At 42.7% G+C, this 24,114-nt stretch overlaps 2 protein-coding genes across 7 annotated transcripts in view; one reads left to right on the top strand and one right to left on the bottom strand.

Moving 5' to 3' along the window:
- arl3b (ADP ribosylation factor like GTPase 3b) overlaps positions 1-11,761 on the bottom strand; it is a 32,081-nt gene extending 20,320 nt beyond the window's left edge. Inside the window, exon 1 of the mRNA XM_046354335.1 lies at positions 11,679-11,761. Within this exon, the coding sequence (XP_046210291.1) occupies positions 11,679-11,681 (3 nt within the window). The 5' untranslated portion in view covers positions 11,682-11,761. The remainder of the gene's footprint in view (positions 1-11,678) is intronic.
- Positions 11,762-12,064: 303 nt separating this feature from the next.
- sfxn2 (sideroflexin 2) lies at positions 12,065-17,952 on the top strand. 6 transcript variants are annotated; one of them, XM_046354330.1, is made up of 14 exons: positions 12,065-12,208; positions 14,379-14,483; positions 14,864-14,892; positions 14,992-15,167; positions 15,544-15,714; positions 15,854-15,952; positions 16,075-16,150; positions 16,240-16,325; positions 16,434-16,494; positions 16,609-16,675; positions 16,872-16,921; positions 17,133-17,182; positions 17,367-17,414; positions 17,537-17,952. In XM_046354330.1, exons 4-14 carry the CDS (start codon positions 15,013-15,015, stop codon positions 17,634-17,636), a joined length of 963 nt encoding a protein of 320 aa, XP_046210286.1. In that variant the 5' UTR covers positions 12,065-12,208; positions 14,379-14,483; positions 14,864-14,892; positions 14,992-15,012; the 3' UTR covers positions 17,637-17,952. The 6 variants fall into 6 exon arrangements, with proteins under 6 accessions (XP_046210286.1, XP_046210288.1, XP_046210285.1 ...); XM_046354332.1 differs by lacking the exon at positions 14,864-14,892 and having other exon boundaries at positions 14,951-15,167; XM_046354329.1 differs by having other exon boundaries at positions 12,066-12,208; positions 14,864-15,167.
- The last annotated feature ends 6,162 nt before the right edge of the window (positions 17,953-24,114 follow it).

Below are 24,114 nucleotides of genomic sequence, written 5' to 3'. Positions count from 1 at the left end.
CTCCAGATTGCATGGTATCAGAACACTCAGGTATTTCATGTGTCTATTTCCACTTAAATTTACTTTAAGCTTGAAAAGTCATAATTAAAAAAGGGCATTGTAAAAAAAATCCCAATTCACTTTGAGTCCTGATAAGTAAAATAAATGTCACATGTTCATCTCCACCAATCTCTATGCCTGGATTGAGTCATGGGTTCCAATTATTGATGCTAGGGGTTCTGTGGCTAAAGAAAATAAATAGCTAGACAGAGGGCATCCAAGTCTCTCTTGATAACTTGAATGATTCAGAGATCTGTCCATTTGTTCATATAGATTTAAAAAAATATTTAACCAGGCAAGTAAATTAAGAACATTTTTTACTTACAATGGGGGATTTGTACAATAGCTCAATCCAGGAAATAAATACCGGACCAAAACTGTGTTTCCTCCGACACATTGGTGCGGCTGGCTTCCGGGTTGGATGCACGCTGTGTTATGAAGCAGTGCGGCTTGTTTGGGTTGTGTATCGGAGGACGCATGACTTTCAACCTTCATCTCACCCGAGCCCGTACGGGAGTTCTAGCGATGAGACAAGATAGTAGCTACTAAAAACAATTGGATACCACGAAATTGGAGAGAAAAGGGGATAAAAAATAAATAAATAATAAAAAATAAGTGCATCGACAACGTCATCCCCATAGTGATCGTAAGTACATAACCGAACCAGAAACTATGGAACACTGGCAACATCTGCACCGAGCTAAAGGCTAGAGCTGCCGCTTTCAACGGAGTAGGACAATAATCGGGACATTTAGAATAACCCCCGCTATGTCCTCAGACAAACCATCAAAGAGGTAATGTTTCAATGCAAGACTAAGACTGAATCCTACTTCACTGGCTATGACACTCGTCGGATGTGGCAGGGCTTGCAAACTATTACGGACTACAAAGGGAAACCCAGCGTCGAGCTGCCCAGTGACGCGAGCCCACCAGACGAGCTAAATGCTTTTTATGCTCGCTTTGACGCAAGCAACACTGAAGCATGCATGAGAGCACCAGCTGTTCCGGACGACTCATCACGCTCTCCGTAGCCGATGTGAGAAAAACCTTTAAACAGGTTAACCTTCATAAAACCGCTGGGCCAGACGGATTACCAGGACGTGTACTCAAATCATGCTCACATCAACTGGCAAGTGTTTTCACTGACATTTTCATCCTCTCCTTGACCGAGTCTGTAATACCTACATGTTTCAAACAGACCTCCATTGTCTCTGTGCCCAAGAAAGCGAAGGTAACCTGCCTAAATTATTATCAAACGTAACACTCATGTCGGTAGCCATGAAGTGCTAGTCATGGCTCACATCAACACCATCATGCTGGAAACCCTAGACCCATTCCAATTCACATACCGCCGCAACAGATCCACAGATGGTGATCTAAAATCGCACTTCATACTGTCCTTTCCCACCTGGACAAAAGGAAGACCTGTGTGAGAATGCAGTTCATTGATTTTTGCTCAGCGTTCAACAACATAGTGCCCTCAAAGCTCATCACTAAGCTAAGGACCCTGGGACTAAACACTGACCCTCTGCAATTGGATCTTGGACTTCCTGAAGGGCAGCCCCCTGGTGATAAGGGTAGGCAACAACATCTGCCATGCTGATTTGGTTTGGCTTTTTCAAGAGAATTTATTACTGCAACTTTTTAGTGAGTTTGGTACACATCCGGTGGATAGAGAGCCGTTTATTATGTTCAACATAGGAGGGCCAAGCACAGGAGGCAGCTCTTTCAGTAGTTTAGTTGGAATAGGGTCCAGTATGCAGCTTGAAGGTTTAGAGGCCATTATTATTTTCATCATTGTGTCAAGAGATATAGGGGACGCTGTCCCCATTAAACGTTTTTATTGTCTCATTGGAGAAGCTACGTCACTCGGATTCAGCGATTAAGTGCATGCTAGTTAATGATATCGCTGTACCATCATTCTCCAGTTTGGCCTCCCTGTGTCTCTTGATGAGCAAGCCAGATGGTTCTTAGATTTTGCACTGACTACCGGAAGGTTAATAGTGTGACAACCTGACTGTTACCCACTCCCACGGATGGAAGATTGTGTTGACCAGGTTGATGCTGCCAGGTTTGATTTGCGGAAGTTACTGGCAGGTGCCTTTGTCATCAAGAGCTTGTGAAATATCTGCTTTTAATACTCATTCAGATCTCCTTTACGGTCATGAGTTTTGGCCGACGCAACGCTCCTGCTACGTTTCAGCGTCTTCTGTATGGGGTGTTCTCTGGTCTTGAAAGCTGTGCTGTTTATCTTTTTAAATTTTTAATTGCACCTTTATTTAACCAGGTAGAGCAGTTGAGAAAAAGTTCTCATTTACAACTGCGACCTGGCCAAGATAAAGCAAAGCAGTGTGACAAAACCAACAGCACAGAGTTATACAAACAAACATACAGTCAATAACACAAAAGAAATAAACGAAAAATAGACAAATCTATGTAGTGTGTGCAAATGTAGAAGAGTAGGGAGGTAGGCAATAAATAGGCCGTAGATGCGAAAATAGTTACAATTTAGCATTAATACTGGAGTGATAGATATGCATATGATGAATGTGCAAGTAGAGATACTGGGTTGCAAAAGAGCAAGAGAGTAAGTAATAATATAGGGATGAGGTAGTCGGGTGTGCTATTTACAGCTTGGCTGTGTACAGGGGCAGTGATCGGTAAGCAGCTCATACAGCTGATGCTTAAAGTTAGGGAGGGAGATATGAGGCTTCAGAGATTTTTGCAATTCGATCCAGTCATTGGCAGCAGAGAACTGGAAGGAAAAACGGCCAAAGGAAGTGTTGGCTTTGGGGATGACCAGTGCAATATACCTGCTGGAGCGCGTGCTACGGGTGGGTGTTGCTATGGTGAACAGTGAGCTGAAATAAGATGGGGCTTTACCTAGCAAAGACTTATAGATGACCTGGAGCCAGTGGGTTTGGTGACGGATATGTAGTGAAGGGCAGCCAACGAGAGCATACAGGTCGCAGTGGTGGGTAGTATATGGGGCTTTGGTGATAAAACGGATTGCACTGTGATAGACTACATTCAGTTTGCTGAGTAGAGTGTTGGGGGCTATTTTGTAAATGACATCACCGAAGTCAAGGATCGGTAGGATAGTCAGTTTTACGAGGGTATGTTTGACAGCATGAGTGAAGGATGCTTTGTTGCAAAATAGGAAGCTGATTTCTAGATTTAATTTTGGATTGGAGATGCTTAATGTGAGTCTGGAAGGACAGTTTACAGTCTAACCAGACACCTAGGTATTGTAGTTGTCCACATATTCTAAGTCAGGACCATCCAGAGTAGTGATGCTGGATGGGTGGACAGGTGTCGGCAGAGATCGGTTGAAGAGCATGCATTTAGATTTACTTGCATTTAAGAGCAGTTGGAGGCCACGGAAGGAGAGTTGTATGGCATTGCAGTTTGTCTGGAGTTTAGTTAACAGTGTCCAAAGAAGTGCCAGAAGTAAACAGAATGGTGTCGTCTGCGTAGAGGTGGATCAGAGAATCACCAACAGCAAAAGCGACATCATTGTTATATACAGAGAAGAGAGTCGGCCTGAGAATTGAACCCTCTGGCACCCACATAGACTGACAGAGGTCCGGACAACAAGCCCTCCGATTTGACACACTGAACCCTATCTGAGAAGTATTTGGTGAACCAGGAGCCTATGTGAAGTCATCCTGCCCCAGTAGTTGTGGCATTACCCTTTCCAGAAATTCTTCTTTTGGGGAAATGTTTTGGAAAACTACGAAAAGAAGATTTGACAGGCAACTGAAGTCCTCCATCCCATAAAATGTTTCAATAAGCCCTATAATTGTTTTATTTATTTTTTATTTTCACCTTTATTTAACCAGGTAGGCTAGTTGAGAACAAGTTCTCATTTACAACTGCGACCTGGCCAAGATAAAGCATAGCAGTGTGAACAGACAACAACACAGAGTTACACATGGAGTAAACAATAAACAAATCAATAACACAGTAGAAAAAAAATAAGTCTATATACATTGTGTGTAAAAGGCATGAGGAGGTAGGCGAATAATTCCAATTTAGCAGATTAATACTGGAGTGATAAATGATCAGATGGTCATGTGCAGGTACAGATACTTGTGTGCAAAAGAGCAGAAAAGTAAATAAATAAAAACAGTATGGGGATGAGGTAGGTAAATTGGGTGGGCTATTTACCGATGGACTATGTACAGCTGCAGCGATCAGTTAGCTGCTCAGATAGCAGATGTTTAAAGTTGGTGAGGGAGATAAAAGTCTCCAACTTCAACGATTTTTGCAATTCGTTCCAGTCACGGGCAGCAGAGAACTGGAAGGAAAGGAGGCCAAATGAGGTGTTGGCTTTTGATTTTGACTTTGGATTGGAGATGTTTGATATGAGTCTGGAAGGAGAGTTTACAGTCTAGCCAGACACCTAGGTACTTATAGATGTCCACATATTCTGAAGTATACAGAATGGTGTCGTCTGCGTAGAGGTGGATCAGGGAATCGCCCACAGCAAGAGCAACATCATTTATATATATACAGAGAAAAGAGTCGGCCCGAGAATTGAACCCTGTGGCACCTCCATAGAGACTGCTAGAGGACTGGACAACATGCCCTCCGATTTGACACACTGAACTCTGTCTGCAAAGTAGTTGGTGAACCAGGCAAGGCAGTCATTAGAAAAACCGAGGCTACCGAGTCTGCCGATAAGAATATGGTGATTGACAGAGTCGAAAGCCTTGGCCAGGTCGATGAAGATGGCTGCACAGTACTGTCTTTTATCGATGGCGGTTATGATATCGTTTAGTACCTTGAGCGTGGCTGAGGTACACCCGTGACCGGCTCGGAAACCAGATTGCACAGCGGAGGAAGGCACGGTGGGATTCGAGATGGTCAGTGATCTGTTTGGTGACTTGGCTTTCAAAGACCTTAGATAGGCAGGGCGGATATAGGTCTGTAACAGTTTGGGTCCAGGGTGTCTCCCCGCTTCGAAGAGGGGGAAGACCGCGGCAGCTTTCCAATCCATGGGGATCTCAGACGATATGAATGAGATGTTGAACAGGCTGGTAATAGGGGCGACAATGGCGGCGGATAGTTTCAGAAATAGAGGGTCCAGATTGTCAAGCCCAGCTGATTTGTACGGGTCCAGGTTTTGCAGCTCTTTCAGAACATCTGCTATCTGGATTTGGGTAAAGGAGAAGCTGGTGAGGCTTGGGCGAGTAGCTGCGGGGGGAGCTGTTGGCCGAGGTTGGAGTAGCCAGGAGGAAGGCATGGCCAGCCGTTGAGAAATGCTTGAAGTTTTCGATTATCATGGATTTATCGGTGGTGACCGTGTTACCTAGCCTCAGTGCAGTGGGCAGCTGGGAGGAGGTGCTCTTGTTCTCCATGGACTTTACAGTGTCCCAGAACTTTTTGGAGTTAGAGCTACAGGATACAAATTTCTGCTTGAAAAAGCTGGCCTTTGCTTTCCTGACTGACTGCGTGTATTGGTTCCTGACTTCCCTGAACAGTTGCACATCGCGGGGACTATTCGATGCTATTGCAGTCCGCCACAGGATGTTTTTGTGCTGGTCGAGGGCAGTCAGGTGTGGATTGAACCAAGGGCTATATATGTTCTTAGTTCTGCATTTTTTGACGGAGCATGCTTATCTAAGATGGTGAGGAAGTTACTTTTAAAGAATGACCAGGCATCCTCAACTGACGGGATGAGGTCAATATCCTTCCAGGATACCCGGGCCAGGTCGATTAGAAAGGCCTGCTTGCCAAAGTGTTTTAGGGAGCGTTTGACAGTGATTAGGGGTGGTCGTTTGACTGCGGACCCGTAGCGGATACAGACAATGAGGCAGTGATCGCTGAGATCCTGATTGAAGACAGCGGAGGTGTATTTGGAGGGCCAGTTGGTCAGGATAACGTCTATGAGGGTGCCCTTGTTTACAGATTTAGGGTTGTACCTGGTAGATTCCTTGATGATTTGTGTGAGATTGAGGGCATCTAACTTAGATTGTAGGACTGCCAGGGTGTTAAGCATATCCCAGTTTAGGTCACCTAACAGAACAAACTCTGAAGCTAGATGGGGGCGATCAATTCACAAATGATGTCCAGGGCACAGCTGGGAGCTGAGGGGGGTCGGTATAGCAGGCGGCAACAGTGAGAGACTTATTTCTGGAGAGATTCATTCAAAAATTAGAAGTTCGAACTGTTTGGGTATGGACCTGGAAAGTATGACATTACATTGCAGGCTAACTCCTCCCCCTTTGGCAGTTCTATCTTGATGGAAAATGTTATAGTTGGGTATGGAAATCTCAGAATTTTCAATGATGTAAGGCTTTTAATAATAATATAATATTCTTGTGTGATTTCCTCCAGAGTGTAACGCTTCTCCTCTTCGTCTGAGGAGGAGTAGGAAGGATCGGACCAATATGCAGTGTGGTAAGTGTCCATGTTAATTTATTAGAACTGAACACACAAAACAAAATAACAAAGTGAATGAAAGAAACAGAACAGTCCGGTTAGGCGATACAACACACTAAACAGAAAACTACCCACAAATCATAGTGGGAAAACAGGCTGCCTAAGTATGGTTCTCAATCAGAGACAACTATTGACAGCTGCCTCTGATCGGGAACCATACCAGGCCAAAAGCAGAAATACAAAACATAGAATGCCCACCCCAACTCACGCCCTGACCAACCTAAAACAGAGACCTAAAAAAGGAACTAAGGTCAGGACGTGACAGAGTTAACCCATTTTCAGCCCTCTCCAAACGTTTGTCCAGTTCAGTCATATTAGCTTTTATATTTTCTGATATTTTCTTCATCTGCTTAGACAGTTTCTCATTATCATTGCAAATTGCTGTTAGTGGTGTCTCTAAACTCACTTTAGTCGATTTGTCAACTACTTGGTCCATGGTCACATTTTCGCTGTGTTTGTTTGTCCCTATTTCTAGATCTAGTATTTGCCATAGTATGTACACTGAACCAAAATATAAACGCAACATGTAACAATTTGAATGATTTGACTGAGTAACAATTCGTATACGGAAATCAGTCAAATTACATCAATTCATTAGGCCGTAAATATATGGATTTCACGACTGGGAATACTAATATTGGTCTGTTGGTCATAGATATAGTACCTAAAAAAAAGGTAGGGGTGTGAATCAGAAAACCAGTCAGTATCTGATGTGACCACCATTTGCGTCATACAACACGACACATTTCCTTCGCATAGATTGGATCAGGCTGTTGATTGTGGCCTGTGGAATGTTGTCTCACTCCTCTTCAATGGCTAACCCGAAGTTGCTGGATATTGGTGGGAACTGGAACACACTGTCGTACACATCGATCCAGAGCATCCCGAATATGCTCAATGGGTCTGGAGAGTATGCAGGCCATGGAAGAACTGGGACATTTTCAGGGCCCAGGGATTGTGTAAAGATCCTTGCGACATTGGGCCGTGCATTACCATGCAGAAACATGAGGTGTGATGGGGGCGGCAATGTATGGCACGGCAATGGAACTTAGGATCTCACCATTGTATCTCTGTGGATTCAAATTGCCATCGAAAACATTTGACCTCTGTCATTGCCAACAAAGGGTATATAACAAAGTATTGGGATAAGCTTTTGTTAGACCAAATACTTACTTTCCACCATAATTTGCAAATAAATTCATAAAAAATCCTACAAAGTGATTTTTTTCTCATTTAATAAAAATGACAGGCCTCTCATCTTTTTAAGTGGGAGAAATTGCACAATTGGTGGCTGACTCAATACATTTTTGCCCCACTGTATATATGTATATGAGCAGTAGGTGAGAATGTAGTTTTAGTAGATAAAACATGAACCTGAACTAATAAGTTACTGTTCTCTCTTTTCAGCTATGTGACAGCCTCAAATGATACTCCTGTGTAAGGGTCTGCAGCGGATCACAGCCTGCCGCGAGAGAGAAGCAAATGTAACCACAGGACATGTGACAGAGTTGATGGACACCCTATGTTCATTAATGGACAGAAAGTTCCACAGAATGGAATATAATCACGTGCTATCAGAAACCGCTGCACTTGACCCCAGGTTTAAGAAGTTAGCCTTCAGTGATGCCAGAGCGATTGATGAGGCTCTTCAAAGAATAACGTCCGCAGCAGGGAGGGACAGCCCCAGCAGTCAGCTGGCTCAGGCACCAGGGCAACAGGAAGAAGAGGGATCAGATGGAGCAGAAGCACCAGCAGTAGTGCCATAAACGTCTGCTGTTTGGATGCTGTTTGACGAGAGAGCAACTGGGGAGGCAGCACAAAGGAATCCCTCAGCAGATGCCATAATGGAGGTCCGATCCTATTTGGAGGAGCCCCTCCAGCTCAGATCCTCTGAGCTGGTGTAAGAACAAGGCCTCTGTCTACCCACAGCTTTTCAAAGTCATGACAGGGAGACTCAGCATAGTGGCCACATCCGTTCCCTCTGAGAGGGTCTTCTCGAAAACGGGACAAATAATTACTGAGACCGCATCAGCACCTCGAAAGTGAGGCAGCTTGCATTTCTGAATGAAAATCTTGCATAAAAGCAAATTATGGTCAGGATTGCTGTGTGCTGCTGGTTATAACAGGCAGCATGTAGCCTAGTGGTTAGAGCAATGGACTAGTCACCAAAAGGTTGCAAGATCAAATCCCTGAGCTGACAAGTTAAAAATCTGTCGTTCTGCCCCTAGGCTGTCATTGAAAATAAGAATTTGTTCATAACTGACTTGCCTAGTTAAATAAAGGTAGAATAAAAAAACATGTCAATAAAGGAGAGAAAATAGGGAACAGTTTAAGGTTTTATGTGGGAAGCTGCAGTTTTGCACATTGCTATTTATTTTTCTTTGATATGGAACAATATTCTATTATTTTGTTCAGATTGTATTAGTTTTGAATTGTTACATTTATATGCACTTTGTTTATATACATTTTTAAAAGTTATACTTTAGAGGTCGACCGATTTAATGGGCATGGCCGATTTAATTAGGGATGATTTCAAGTTTTCATAACAAACGGTAATCAGCATTTTTGGATGCCGATTACATTGCACTCCAAGAGGAGACTGCTTGGCAGGCTGACCACCTGTTACGCGAGTGCAGCAAGGAGCCAAGGTAAGTTGCTAGCTAGCATTAAACCTATATTATAAAAAACAATCAATCTTAACATAATCACTAGTTAACTACACATGGCTGATATTACTAGTTTAACTAGCATGTCTTGCGTTGCAAATAATCAAGGCGGTGCCTGCTAATTTATCATCGAATCACAGCCTTCTTCGCCAAACGGGTGATAATTTAGTGAAAAGAAATTCATGTTTGCAGGCAATATTAAATACGGAAATTGTGTCACTTCTCTTGCATTCTGTTGCAAGCAGAGTCAGGGTATATGCAGCAGTTTGGTCCGCCTGGCTCGTTGAACTGTGTGAAGACCATTTCTTCCTAACAAAGGCTGTAATTACTTAGCCAGAATTTTACATAATTATGACATATCATTGAAGGTTGCGCAATGTTGCGCAATGTAACAACAATATTTAGACTTAGGGATGCCACACGTTTGATAAAATACATAACGGTTCGGTATTTCATTGAAAGAATAAACATTTTGTTTTCGAAATTATAGTTTAAGGATTTGACCATATTAATGACCTATGGCTCGTATTCCTGTGTCTATTATTTTATAATTAAGTTTATGATTTGATAGAGCAGTCTGAGCGGTGGTAGGCAGCAGCAGGCTCGTAAGCATTCATTCAAACAGCACTTTCCCGCGTTTGCCAGCAGCTCTTCGCAATGCTTGAAGCACAGCGGTATTTATGACTTCAAGCCTATCAACTCCCGAGATTAGGCTGGCAATACTATAGTACCTATAAGAACATCCAATAGTCAAAGGTATATGAAATACAAACAGTATAGAGAGAAATAGTCCTATAGTAACTACAACCTAAAATTTCTTAACTGGGAATATTGAAGACTCATGTTAAAAGGAACCACCAGCTTTCATATGTTCTCATGTTCTGAGCAAGGAACTTAAATATGAGCTTTTTTTACATGGCACATATAGTATTGGAGTAGAAAGTAAAAGTGCAATGTTTTTGCATTATTTAAACCAAATTGAACATGTTTCCTTATTTATTTGAGACCAAATTGATTTTTTATTTATGTATTATATTAAGTTAAAATAAGGGTGTTCATTCAGTATTGTTGTAATTGTCATTATTACAAAATATATATATATATATACACACATACACACAAATCGTCCGATTCATCGGCAGCAGCTTTTTTGGGTTCTCCAATAATCGGTATCGGCGTTGAAAAATAATAATCTGTTGACCTCTACTTTTAAATGCACGTGTAATAGCATCCTTTTTTAGATTTATTTCAATTTGTGGGATGTTGCAGTTTTGCAAATAGTTATTTATTTTTCTTTGATATGGTGCAATATTCTATTATGCTGTCCCGATTGTATTCATTTTGAATGGTTAGATTTATATGCACTTTGTTCATATATATTAAAAAGTTATACTTTAAATGCAAATGTTTAATAATTATTTTTCATAACAAACCAATGCATTTTTAAATACATTGTGGTTAAGGTATAGTATGATTTCATTTAATAATTTAATTATAGAATTGTTTTAACACCAATTAGTCAAATTATCGCAAACTGTTTGACTTGAAAAAATACAAAAACATTTTTTTAAAGAGCCGTTTGTGAGCCAAAAAAAACCGGTTCGTTTTGGTGAGCTGAGCCGAACGAGCCGGCTCACTGAAAAGAGCCGGAATGCCCATCACTACCAAAGATTATAGGGTCGCCTAGGAAACACGTTACATCCATTTGGATCCTACCCTGTTCAATTACTCGTCCATGGCATTTTCATTCGTTGTCATGTAAAACACTGTATTCAAAGTGCTCACTATTATTTATATTCTAAATATAGAATTACAATAAACGTTCTATTTCCGTGATTTCAAAAGTTCACCCAAGTGTTTTGATCTAAATCGCAATTGCAACGTTTGGTTAAAAATAAGGCCCATATCGTGGCAGTGTGGAAATAATCTTAAATGAGTGCAGGAAATGCAAGAATTGATGGAAATGCAGTTAATTATTTTAGTTTGAAGTTGAATTTAACAGTATAAAACAATCCGAATGGAGAAAGACCCATTGAAATAATTTAGAATATATGTGTTGCCACCCTAGGGTCACACTTCTCATACAGCAAATGTAAAACTTTTTATTAATCAAAAACATAAAATACCGTAAAATTAGAAAAATACCATATGATATTTTGGCCATGTCACCCAGCCCTAAGAGGATACAGAAAATAGAGAACTATTCTCGAAATAATGACGCTCTCTTCAGGATGACACGGTGGTTTCAAAGAGGGAAAGTGTTCTGAAGCGACTGAACTAGCAACTAATTATGTAACTTGCAACAGTTTCAATTGAGTTTACCTCGCTAGTTAGCTATACTACTAGGCTGCACATCTCATAATGATGCTAGCTAAACCAATAGAGCAACAAGACCGCTGGCCCTGCAGTCAGCTTTTCCAACATCTTAAATTTTCACCAATTTACCAAGGGTACAGTGGCAGTAATTTGAAGAGGAAACATTATAATACGTTATAATAGCAACGTATCACAGTAAATGTACCTCACCATATTGTTGCTTTAGCTAGCGATCTATCTTCCCAAGACCCTGTCGAGGTTACTAGGGCCTGATGACGTTTTACACAAACTCACACGTAAAGCAAATGAATTTATCGTTTACAATTAGCCACTTTCGCTAATATTAAAATCTCTGTGAACAAAACATTCCTCACTTCAGAAATACAATCTGAGGTATAAATAGCAACACTGTGTATTTATCTATATTGTCTATTTATCATTGTGAGGTCGCTTTAGCTATAATTATGTATTTTGCCTTTGCTTTAGAAATACAAAGGTAAAGATCTACTGCATGCAGAGTTTAAAAGATGAGATGACTGAAAGTACATATGAGTATTTTTTTTTATTTGATTAAAAAGTATTTATTTATGGAGGCCGAAGTTCGGAAAGGGAGCTGCCCCAGGCTGTGATTGGAGGAAGCGGTGCCACGTGCACCCTCCCCTACTACACCAACTGCTGAGATCTCGACTTGAAACATTTAGCAAGTGACATTGTGTCATCTTGCAGTCCAGCGCTGAAAGGTAACGTATGTTTCTTCTGCTACTTTGTTGCAGATATTGATATAGTTGGTGTTTTTGTTGCCAGCTATCTCTTCCCTCATTTCTGGACAAAGCTGCTAGCATGCTTCGCAAAATGCGGGTAACGTGACAGGCAAGTTGCATCAGTCTGAATGATAGCTTCTTTTATTTAATTTAACTAGGCTAGTCAATATGATGGTCCAATAATGCATAAGGATGAGTGCAGCTGTTCTAGACTTGGAGGCACAGGATGGATGTCAACAATTAATCTAGCTTCTCGACAGTCTTGCACAATTGCTTTGAATCTAGCTAGCTACTTGTTTACTGCTGCAGATAATTGCACATCGACATGTCTTTACTAAAGCCTTTTTAGGTTACTAGTTATCTCATGTTTTAACTACACAGACTCGGCAAATCTAATTTATCTTTGCTTCTCCTCATTTCCTTTCCTTTATTTGCACCGGTTCTGAAGAACAGGTTTCACTTGCATGTCAACCCAACCATATTGCTCCCATAGACCTTAAAACCAGTAGCTAGTGTTAGCGCTTACGTCATACACAATCTTAAAAACATCTCCCGATGGTGCATGAAGCCGGAAGTATTTGAAATTGAAGCATGCCGCCTTCAAAAATCTCCGACTTCCGGGCGTTCAAGACATCTGGGAACTCGAGCTCCGACTGAGATTTTCGAGTTTCCAGTTGTTTTGAATGCGGCATTTGAGTAGAGAAACCAGCCTAAGTCATGTCACGATTCCAAAGCTATACGATATTACTAGAACAATTTAACTATCTCGGAAAAGATGTGTAATGTTGTACTTCTTGTTTCACGAAATTCATGCTAATGTTTGTTTTTTTTTGACCTAGAGCTCAATTCACTCCCATGCACTCCCTGGAGGAGCGCTCTCCTCGTCCCAGAATGCACAGCGGGGCACATTAACGACGCGTGGGCAGCGTACAAAATGGGGATTAATAAGATTCTAATGGAGTTTCCCATCTCCTCAAAATTAACTCTGGCTGAATGGCACCAGAAAAGGATTATGGTCGACAGTAGTTTTCATCCTGCTTGAGAGTCAACCAGAGCCTCTAGACTGCAGCCCATGGTTGGTCTGTCAGCACGTGGTCCTGTGTGGCGACAAATGTAGTAGTCAGAATTGATCACTAGTTAATGAAATATCTCAATTTGTAGAATTCACAGTGGGGATTGAACATGATCACAATAAACAGATTCTAGAGCCCCAAAAAGTTCTGACAATCGTAAATTTACATAGGGCAGATCAGGGCTTTTGGACCTCTATGTTGCTATGCAGTAGCCGACCAGTAGAGCTTGTGACTTCACCCTCCAGACCGGACACTTGGGGACCAACTGCCCAGCCACACCCACAAACATGTATTTTCTGCGATCATATACCAGCGGAAGAATTCAGTTTGAGTCGTCAAGCAAAGGTTTCACACCCTGTGTTTTCAGATCGGTGCAGATGAAGGAGAGGAGAGGGGCCACTCTAGAGTATTGAGATGCAGCTGTTGATGATTGAAGTCCAGTCTAACTAGCCCGCCCTGGGGGAAATAAATACCTGTGGTTGATAATATCCTTACTTTATTCCCAACCTCATCACATCACACACTTTCAGGCTTGTCTTCAACTCTGACCCCCTTGTTATTAATTCACATTGTCCTCTCTCTCCCTCGGCCCTTACTCTATCTCTCTTCACAACATTCATACAAAACGTTGGTTCATTAATTCATGTTTATTCATCCATTGACTTCTTGGTCAGTGATATAGTGATATGTCACTGTACTGCGATGCTGGGCTTGGTCTTGGTTCTTTCCTGCTCATTGTGCAGCTACAGCAGAGAGTGCATGACCCTGCTGTTCAAACAAACAGCTCTGACCAGCTCTGGATCCAGCCTGCTTCTAGCCTGGCTGTCCTGGGTGCATTTCAATACTCTAGAATGGCCTCCTATCCCTCCTCCCCTAGTCTGTTTGCATGCACTGCTCTGATCTAAAAACCTTAGAGATAATACTTTAATCTGGAGATCTGTTTGAACTTATCCATTTTTTAAACATCAATACAGATGAAAGAAAGGAGACAAGTAGATGAAGCCACTTTCAGTCTATTGAGATTTAACCCTGGTCAACATACTGTTTTTTTTTTTTTTTTTTTTTTGCTGCTTCAGATTCTACGCACTCTCTGGCTGTTTGAAATGGGAAGGAAGGAAATGCTCTGATGCAGACAATTCCACACTGTGACCCCAGATGAACTTTGAGGGAACTCTGGAAGGGTGGTTTATTAATTAAACTGATTCTGTTACTCAGTCTCCTGTGAGAGAATCAACTCTGATTAGTTGTTTGCTGAGTGAGGGACAGAGAGACACTGCAGGAACCACAGGGAGGGCTGCCCCAAGGCTGGGTTCAAAAGTTATAGCTCTCTGCTCTGAGCAGGTCTGATTGGTTAGAAAGTAGGTTACCCAGAGAACCTTGGGAGGAGAGATTTTGTTATTTTATTTTTTACAAAGGATACTGAGGATGCAAATTATATGATACTGTAATAACATACTGTATGTGGTCCCAAGATTAGTTCTACACTTTAAAAAAAAAACTTATACTAAAGTCTATTCTAACAACTGAAAACAGGAAGACTCATGTGTTTCTGTCTTTACAGAGTCTGACTGGAAGCGCTGAGTGGACCAGGTTTGTACAGGACCAAGAAGCCAAACATTGACTGCAGGCTCGACTCTGTTTTGGACAGGTGAGGTGGATTGGATACCATATTTGTGACTTTGGACCTAGGTTGTGAGGCGGAGGGTCACGATGGCAGTGAGCGGGTTTGACATTGACGTGCCAAGGTGGGATCAGTCCACGTTTATGGGAAGATTGAAGCACTTTGCCAACATCACAGACTGGAGGACAGCACTACTGCCGGACTCACGACTGGATGAGGCTAAAGCACTGGTGGAGAGCTGCAGGTAACACACACACAGACACCATGAGGTTAGAGCATTTGGCCAGTAACTCAAAGGTTGCTGGTTCGAATCCCAGAGCTGACAAGTACAAACATCTGTTGTGCCCTTGAGCAAGGCACTTAACACTATTTGTTCCAGAAACACTGGTAAAACGCTGGACCCTGGCTCTGACCACAACTCTCTGCTGGTGTCTCAGGGGAAGTTAGGATAATATGGAAACACATTTCCAATACACACTTGTACATGTGTCTAATAGGACAAATATAATTAAGCACCACCAAATTATATTATTATACCACTGAAGTTGTAATTCCATTATGTCTACAGTTTTTGTTCCCTGTGATGAGAATTTGGGTTCTGTGTGGTTCTCCTGTTCTAGAGCAGGGACCGTTCCCCCCGGTACCACAGAGGAACAGCTGCACTACGCCAAGAAGCTCTATGACTCTGCCTTTCACCCTGACACTGGCGATCGCATGAATCTGATTGGTCGAATGTCCTTCCAGGTGCCCGGAGGGATGGCTATAACGGGCGGTATGCTACAGTTCTACAGGTACACACAAACACAGATTTGACAACCGATCTTTACGTTAGCCGACCATAGGTGAGTTTGGAGCGGTGACTTCTAATCCTACATTTATATTCCTCTTTCCCCACTCTTCCTCTTTCTATCATTTTCTCTTTCTCTCTAGGACAGTCCCTGCTGTAGTGTTCTGGCAGTGGGTGAATCAGTCGTTTAATGCTCTGGTCAACTACACCAACAGAAATGCTGCTTCCCCCATCACACCCAAGTAAGACCCTGCAGACCACACACACCCACACACTGTTGTGGTGAATGTATTGCAATGTACATGGAGAATATTAAGAGCTATTTAAATGTCTTATACTCAATCTCTTTTCTCTACCCCTTCAGTCAAATCGGAGTAGCCTATTTAACAGCAACTAGCACTGCTCTAGCCACTGCTGTGGGACTTAACTTCTACACAAAGGTACAGTTCAAAGAACACAACACAGACTGGTTTGATTTGATTACATGTTCAACTTCCCCTTGTCGTCTTGTCTCCGCCCTCCTCTGTAGAGGGCCCCTCCGCTGGTGGCGCGCTGGGTTCCGTTTGCAGCCGTGGCGTCCGCTAACTGTGTCAATATTCCAATGATGAGGCAACAGTGAGTACATGCTCAATTGAAGTCACTTGAGTATTAGCATCTATTCTGATAGTGTATTAGCGTCCCCCATGAAGACAACTGTGAGTTGTTGACCTTCTATTTTCTCAGGGAGCTCCTGAATGGCATAGCTGTAACAGATGAGAATGGAAACAAACTTGGCCATTCCAAGGTAACAGCACTGGGAATGTCTGGATATTTAATTATCCAATTTCTGACTGTTACACAAGAGCAGCGCAATTACATTGTACCTACACCTCCGTTCCCACAATTTCTTTCTTTCCAGAAAGCAGCTGTGAAGGGCATCACCCAGGTGGTCATTTCCCGAATTACCATGGCAGCACCGGGCATGAGTACGTTTCAGAGGTTTAAGGAGGAGGGGAGCTGTAGAGTTTGAGCTCAGTCCTCGCTCCATAGACAATGGAAAGTGGAGCTGTGTTGATGTGACCCTGTTGCTCCCTTCAATGACTCATTCCTCTCCTCTTGTTTCCACCTGCCACCCTCTCCTTTATCACATTTTTTTCTCCCTTTCCCCCTCTCTTCTCCTAGTCATTCTCCCCGTCATCATGCAGAGACTTGAGAAATTCAAGTTTATGCAGGTGGGTCTTTTATTCAAATATACAAAATACTGCTACTAGACATGCATATGCTAGCTAGCTACAAAGTTATTGAATAAGCATTCCTAGTTACAGTGCTATTGACTAAATATCCACAGTTACGTTGTTCTTGACTAAACATGCTGACAGTGCAGATTCTGTCTTGCGTTGCATTGCAGTTTATTGCTAATAAGCTCTATGTTTCGGTTAACAGAGGATCACCTTCTTCCACGGACCTTTACAAGTCATAATGGTGGGAGCGTTGTAAGTAGGACTGTTTTTAGTAGGTTGCACCAGGAAGATTTGTTTGGTTCAGGGTTGTTTTTTTTGTGGGGGGGGGGGGGGTGGGGGTAGTAGTGTACTATGTAGGGAATAGGGTACCATTTGGGATGTAACGTACATGTCTCAGTAGGCACAGTCACCTAACTATGTCTGTTTTGTTTTGCAGCCTGGTCTTCATGGTGCCTGCAGCCTGCTCCCTGTTCCCTCAGCAATGGTAAGTAGCCTGTTGACTGGGCAGCATTCAGTTTTGCGCCTTCATGATGTTAGTAGCTGTTTTAGTATTAGGCTCTCCCTTGGTTTTAGGTCTCTCTCACTCTTCCTCTCCCTTTCTTTCAGCTCCATGGCTGTGTCTAAGCTGGAGCCAGAGCTAAGGGAGTCCATCTTGTGTCATTACGGGAACAGTGTACAATACGTCTACTTCAACAAGGGCCTATGAACACGCGCACATCTGCCTTAATAATTGTCCAATCAGGGAGAGCATCTGAAAGTTTTTATAGATGAGCCAATCAGCATCTTCGGTTCATAGGATAAATAGCTTTCTCCTTGTTTGTCTTTATTTTCAAAGAATCTTTGTAATTCTAAGGGAGATGTTCAAATGTGTTTGAATTCTCTTTTTGTACCACAAACCACCTTTTTATGCGAGTAAAGTACATGTTGGATAAAAAAAATGTCACAAGGCCTGATGGAATCAGCAGATTTGTCTGTAAACTTTTGAAATGTTGACAAAACAAAATGCACTTGACAAAGTGGGATCTTTTTGTGTCTGTAAAATTAATTCTGTGAGAAATGGTGGTGGAAACACATTTATAATAACCATCATATTGAAGTAAACTTGATATGTTGTGTGGTCCTCCAACTATGACTCAGAAAAGCATACAGTTTATTAGGTTACAGAGGAAATAAGTTGTGAGTAACTGATGAAAGTGCATGGTGAGGCGCTTGATGCACCTTTCCACTAAATATCGAGGGTCTTATTCTGGTGACATGATCGATGCTTGGCTGCCGTTTGATAAATATAAATATACTGAACAAAAAATATAAATGCTGAACAAAAAATATAAATGCAACAATTTCAATGATTTTACTGAGTTACAGTTCATATAAGGAAATCGGTCAATTTAAATAAATTAGGGCTTAATCTATGGGTTTCACATGACTGGGCAGGGGCGCAGCCACGGGTAGGCCTGGGAGGGCATAGGACCACCCACTTGGGATCCAAGCACAGACAATCAGAATGAGTTTTTCCCCACAAAAGTGCTTTATTACAGACAGAAATACAAAAAAAAGAAATTTGGCATGGCAAAAACAGCAGTTGAGTTGAAAAATACAATGGAAACCCACTTGTATTTTTTATTCAGTCCATTGGAATTTAACTGCAAAAGTTACTTTGTGTGCACTATGTCATCACGCACAGACTTTTATCCGCAACAAGTCAATTTGATCAAAACATATCTCTAGTGGGAAATAAGTTTTTTTTAAAGCAATTTTTAGAATATTCGCTTGAATCTCACCAATTGAATGGAAACCTAGCTACTATCTCAATGTTAATGTGCCACAGTGTATAATTCAAGTGATGCTATTCATCATGCACTGTTTGTACCGTCTGAGTATCTCCAATCACACATTCCATAACTGGCTGGAAGGACAATGACTTTTTGGACATTTTGCATGCATTCCAAATGGCACCCTATTTCCTATATAGTCCACTATTATTGACCAGAATTAGAGCACGATATAGCGAAATATAGCGAATCAACCTGTGTTAGTGACTCTTGACCTTGGATTCAAATATGACCAACTGTGTGTGTGTACACATCTCAGTGTTGGGTGCAAATAAAGAGTAGTGTATTACTCAAACAATGTAATGCCATATCAGGAATAGATCATTACTTAAGCCTTCATGCAGGTGTTCTATAGAATGCTCTTAGGTTTTGCCCTCGGCTCTAGTCATCAGTGTTCTGAGTCTATGGTTCCACGGTTTTTAGTGTTCTAGAAGGTTTGTGTTCACATGCTCAGAAGTGAAGCAATTGAGTTGTGAAGAAGTCAATAATGATAACCGATTGTTATTGACAAGTAGAATTGATTCTCATTGACTAAGCTGCCTTAATGCGTGCTGTGACAGGAGTCTAGTTCCTCCCTCTCTACTACAGTCACGACATACTGAGGTATGTTGTGGTGATACAAAAGAACCACCAGGGGACAATGTTTCCTTATGGACAGATCAGCTACACAGCAGCAAATATTTTTATAACTAACCCAGTTTTCAATGGGAGCATATTAAAAATGGTGGGGAGAACAAGCATAAGCTAGCGATATCCTATTGGCGCGTTCTAACATTTATTTGCATATTTTCGGTAGGGAACGCCATCCGTCTGAAATGCTCGTGGGTATTAATTCAATTTGCCCTTGCACTCATTGTAAACGATGTAATTTCGAGAAACCTTGGCAAAGGGTCACATTTACAAAACCTAGCGCACTCGCTTCGTAACAGATTTTAGTTTTTGGAACAGAACTGTATTGAGATCGGGTTTTTCTTCAATTAGAATAAAAGAATGTCGGCTCAGCTCCATACTCCCACGGTCGGCTACTGGGTTTACTATTCTCATCATATTTGTCGGGGAGGGGAAATTCCAACCGGATGCTTCAGATTTATCCAGCAGGTGAAATCTACAGCAGGTGTAGACTTTACAGTGAAATGCTTAATTACAAGCCCTTAACCAACAATGCAGTTTTAAGAAAAATACCTAAAAAAAAAAAAAAATAAAAGGAACAAATAATTAAAGAGCAGCAGTAAAATAACAATAGCGAGGTTATATAAAGGGGGTACCGGTTAGTTGAGGTAATATATACATGTAGGTACAGTTATTAAATTGACTTATGCATAGATAATAACAGAGAGTAGCAGCAGTGTAAAAGAGGGGGGGTAGAAGCTGTGGTCTTATGGCTTGGGGGTAGAAGCTGTTTAGAAGCCTCTTGAACCTAGACTTGGCACTCCGGTACCGTTTGCTGTGCGGAAGCAGAGGGAAAAGTCTATGATGAGGTTGATTGTAGTCTTTGACCATTTTTAGGGCCTTCCTCTGACACCATCAGGTATAGAGGTCCTTGATGGCAAGAAGCTTGGCCCCAGTGATGTACTGGACCGTACGCACTACCCTCTGTAGTGCCTTGTGTTAGGAGGCCAAGCAGTTGTCATAAAAGGCAGTGATGCAACCAGTCAGGATGCTCTCGATGGTGCAGCTGTAGAGCCTTATGAGGATCTGAGGCCCCATGCCAAATCAGTTCAGTCTCCTGAGAGGGAATAGGTTTTGTCGTGCCCTCTTCACGACTTTCTTCGTGTGTTTGGACCATGTTAGTTTGTTGGTGATGTGGACACCAAGGAACTTGAAGCTCTCAACCTGCTCCACTACAGCCCTGTCGATGAGAATGGGGGCGTGCTCGGTCCTCCTTTTCCTATAGTCACAATCATCTTGTTAGTCTTGATCACGTTGAGGGAGAGGTTGTTGTCCTGGCACCACACGACCAGGTCTCTGACCTCCCTATATGCTGTCTCGTTGTTGTTGGTGATCAGGCCTACCACTGTTGTCATTGGCAAACTTAATGATGGTGTTGGAGTCGTGCCTGGCCATGCACTCATGAGTGAACAGGGAGTATAGGAGGGGACTGAGCACTTATCCCTGAGGGGCCCCTGTATTGAGGATCACTGTGGCGGATGTGTTGTTACCTACCCTAATAGCTGGGGGCGGCCCGTCAGGAAGTCCAAGATCCAGTTGCAGATGGAGGTGTTTAGTCCCAGGGTCCTTAGCTTAGTGATGAGCTTTGAGGGGACTATGGTGTTGAACACTGAGCTGTAGTCAATGAATAGCATTCTCACATCGGTGTTCCTTTTGTCCAGGTGTGAAAGGGCAGTGTGGAGTGCAATAGAGATTGCATCATCTGTGGATATGTTGGGGCTGTATGCAACTTGGAGTGGGTCTACAATTTCTGGGATAATGGTGTTGATGTGAGCCATGACCAACCTTTCAAAGCACTTTATGGCTCCAGACGTGAGTGTTATGGGTCGGTAGTCATTTAGGCAGATTACCTTAGTGTTCTTGGGCACAGGGACTATGGTGGTCTGCTTGAAACATGTTGGTATTACAGACTCTGAAAGGGAGAGGTTAAAAATGTCAGTGAAGACACTTGCCAGTTGGTCAGCGCATGCTCGGAGTACACATCCTGGTAATCTGTCTGGCCTTGTGAATGTTGACCTGTTGAAAGGTCTTACTCACATCGGCTGTGGAGAGCGTGATCACACAGTCGTCCAGAACAGCTGATGCTCTCATGCATGTTTCAGTGTTACTTGCCTTGAAGTGAGCATAGAAGTAATACAGCTCGTCTGGTAGGCTCGTGTCACTGGGCATCGCTCGGCTGTGCTTCCCTTTGTAGTCTGTAATAGTTCGCAAGCCCTGCCACATCCGACAAGCATCGGAGCCGGTGAAGTACGATTCGATCTTAGTCCTGTTTTGACACTTTGCCTGTTTTGATGGTTCGTCGGAGGGCATAGCGGGATTTCTTATAAGCTTCCGGGTTAGAGTCCCGCTCCTTGAAAGCAGCAGCTCTACCCTTTAGCTCAGTGCGGATGTTGCTTGTTATCCATGACTTCTGGTTGGAATATGTACATACAGTCACTGTGGGGACGACGTCACCGCTGCAGCACATTATGGTGTTTTTGTTTGACCCACGTGAACGTGACCAAAGACATGACAAAAATAGGAACTATTTATAAATTAATGTGGATATGTACAAATGAATGTGGTATTTGAGGCTCTCACCAACTGATAATACAATGTACACATACATACATTCACTGGTCAGTTTATTAGGTACAGCACCCAGTTTATGAAAATAGAGCGCTCCTACAGACAGTGAGTCACATGGCTTGCTATATAAAACAGGCAGACAGGCATCGAAGGATTCAGTTACTAATTCAATTGAATGTTAGAATGGGCAAAAAGAGTGACCGTAGCAACTTTGAGCATGGTATGATCCAGTATCTCATAAACAGCCGCCTACCTGGGCTTTTTTAACGCACAACAAACAGGGTGTAGGGTTTCCCGAGAATGGTGCGACAAACAAAAAAACATATAGTCAGCGGCAGTCCTGTGGACAAAACAGCTCATTGATGAGAGGGGTTGAAGGAGAATGGCAAGAATTGTGCAAACCAACTGGCTGACCATAAACAGACAAATAACGGTACAACAGTGGTGTGTAGAACGGCATCTCGGAATGCACAACTCGTCGATCCGTGTCACGGATAGGCTATTGCATCTCCTCCCGGTAGGCTGATCCATCTTTGTTGATAATCAGGCCTACTACTGTTGTGTCATCAGCAAGCTTGATGGTTGAGTTGGAGATGTGCGTGGCCACACAGTCATGGGTGAACAGGGAGTACAGGAGGGGGCTGAGCATGACACCCCTGTGGGGTCCCCCATGTTGAGGATCAACGAGGGGGAGGTGTTGTTGCCTACCTTCACCACTTTGGGTCGGCCCGTCAGGAAGTCCAGGACAAGATTCACAGGGAGGGGTTCAGACCCAGGGTTCTGTGCTTAGTGATGAGCTTGGAGGGCACCATGGTGTTGAAGGCTGAGCTGTAGTGGATGAACAGCATTCTTACATAGGTACAGTATTTCTCTTGTCCAGGTGGGATAGGGCAGTGTGCAGTTCAATGGCGATTGTGTCGTCCGTGGATCTGTGGGGACGAATTGTAGTGGGTCTAGAGTGTCGGGTAAGGTGAAGGGATATGGTCCTTAACTAACCTTGCAAAGCACTTCATTATGACAGAAGTGAGTGCTAGTAATTTAATTCAGTTACCTTCACTTTCTTGGGTACAGGAACAATGCTGGACACCTTGAAGCAAGTGGGGACAACAAACTGGGATATGGAGCGACAGAATATGTCCATAAACACTCCAACCAGCTGTTCTGCACATGCTCTGAGGACGCAGCTTGGGATGCCGTCTGGGCTGGCAGCATGAATAGGATGGGATGATGAAAGAAAGAGTGGCTTACTTACGTCAGCCATGGAGAACCCGAGCACACAGTTCTCATGAGTGATGGGTGCCCGCGTCGGCGGCTCAATGTTATTTTCCTCTAAGCAGGATGAAGGTGTTTAGCTTGTCCTGGAGTGAGGTGTCGGTGTACGTGATGTGGCTGGCTTTCTCTTTATAATCTGTGATTTTCTGGGTCTCGTGTCTAAGCAGTTGAATTGACTCCACTTTGTCCCTGTACTGTCAGTTTTCATCTTCAATTGCCTTAATTAAGGAGATCATAGCTGGTTCTGTTTGTACACGTCTATGTTCCCAGTCACCTTGCCATGGTTAAATGCGGCTTTCAGTTTTGCTCGAATGCTGTCATCTATCCACAGTTTTTTGTTTGGATCCACTATGCACTTCCTGATTAACCCAGTTACAGAGTCAGTGTATTGATACTATTCTCACAGGGTTACCTAGAACATGTCCCAGTCTGCGTGATAAAAACAATCTTAAAGCATAGATTCCGATTGGTCAGACCAAGTTTCTGCCTAAAGGTGGGTAGTAGCAGAATGGAGGCATGATCTGATTTGTCAAAAGGAGGTGAACAATGTTTACTCCAACACATTAGTCCTGGTTAAGCAGGTGGGTGTTAAGAAGCGTGGTTTGGCGGGTCATATTTCGGGGGAAGCATGACTCGACCTTCGCCTCCCAAGCCCGTTGGGGAGTTGCAGTGATGATAGAAGATCGAAATTGGGGAGAAAAAGGGGGTAAAGTACATTTTTTATAATAAATAAAGCCTAATCGAGCTGTAGATTTCATCTTACATTCCAGTGTTTGAACTTCGCTGCATGCGATTTCTCTTAATGTGACTCATTGCCAAAGGCTATGTCCGCTTCAGGTATAA

The sequence above is a fragment of the Oncorhynchus gorbuscha genome, linkage group LG06 (genome assembly GCF_021184085.1).
Source record: "Oncorhynchus gorbuscha isolate QuinsamMale2020 ecotype Even-year linkage group LG06, OgorEven_v1.0, whole genome shotgun sequence".
Taxonomy (NCBI): Eukaryota; Metazoa; Chordata; class Actinopteri; order Salmoniformes; family Salmonidae; genus Oncorhynchus; species Oncorhynchus gorbuscha.
Note: the sequence above shows the minus strand (reverse complement) of the source record. Positions and strands in the feature narration are given on the sequence as shown.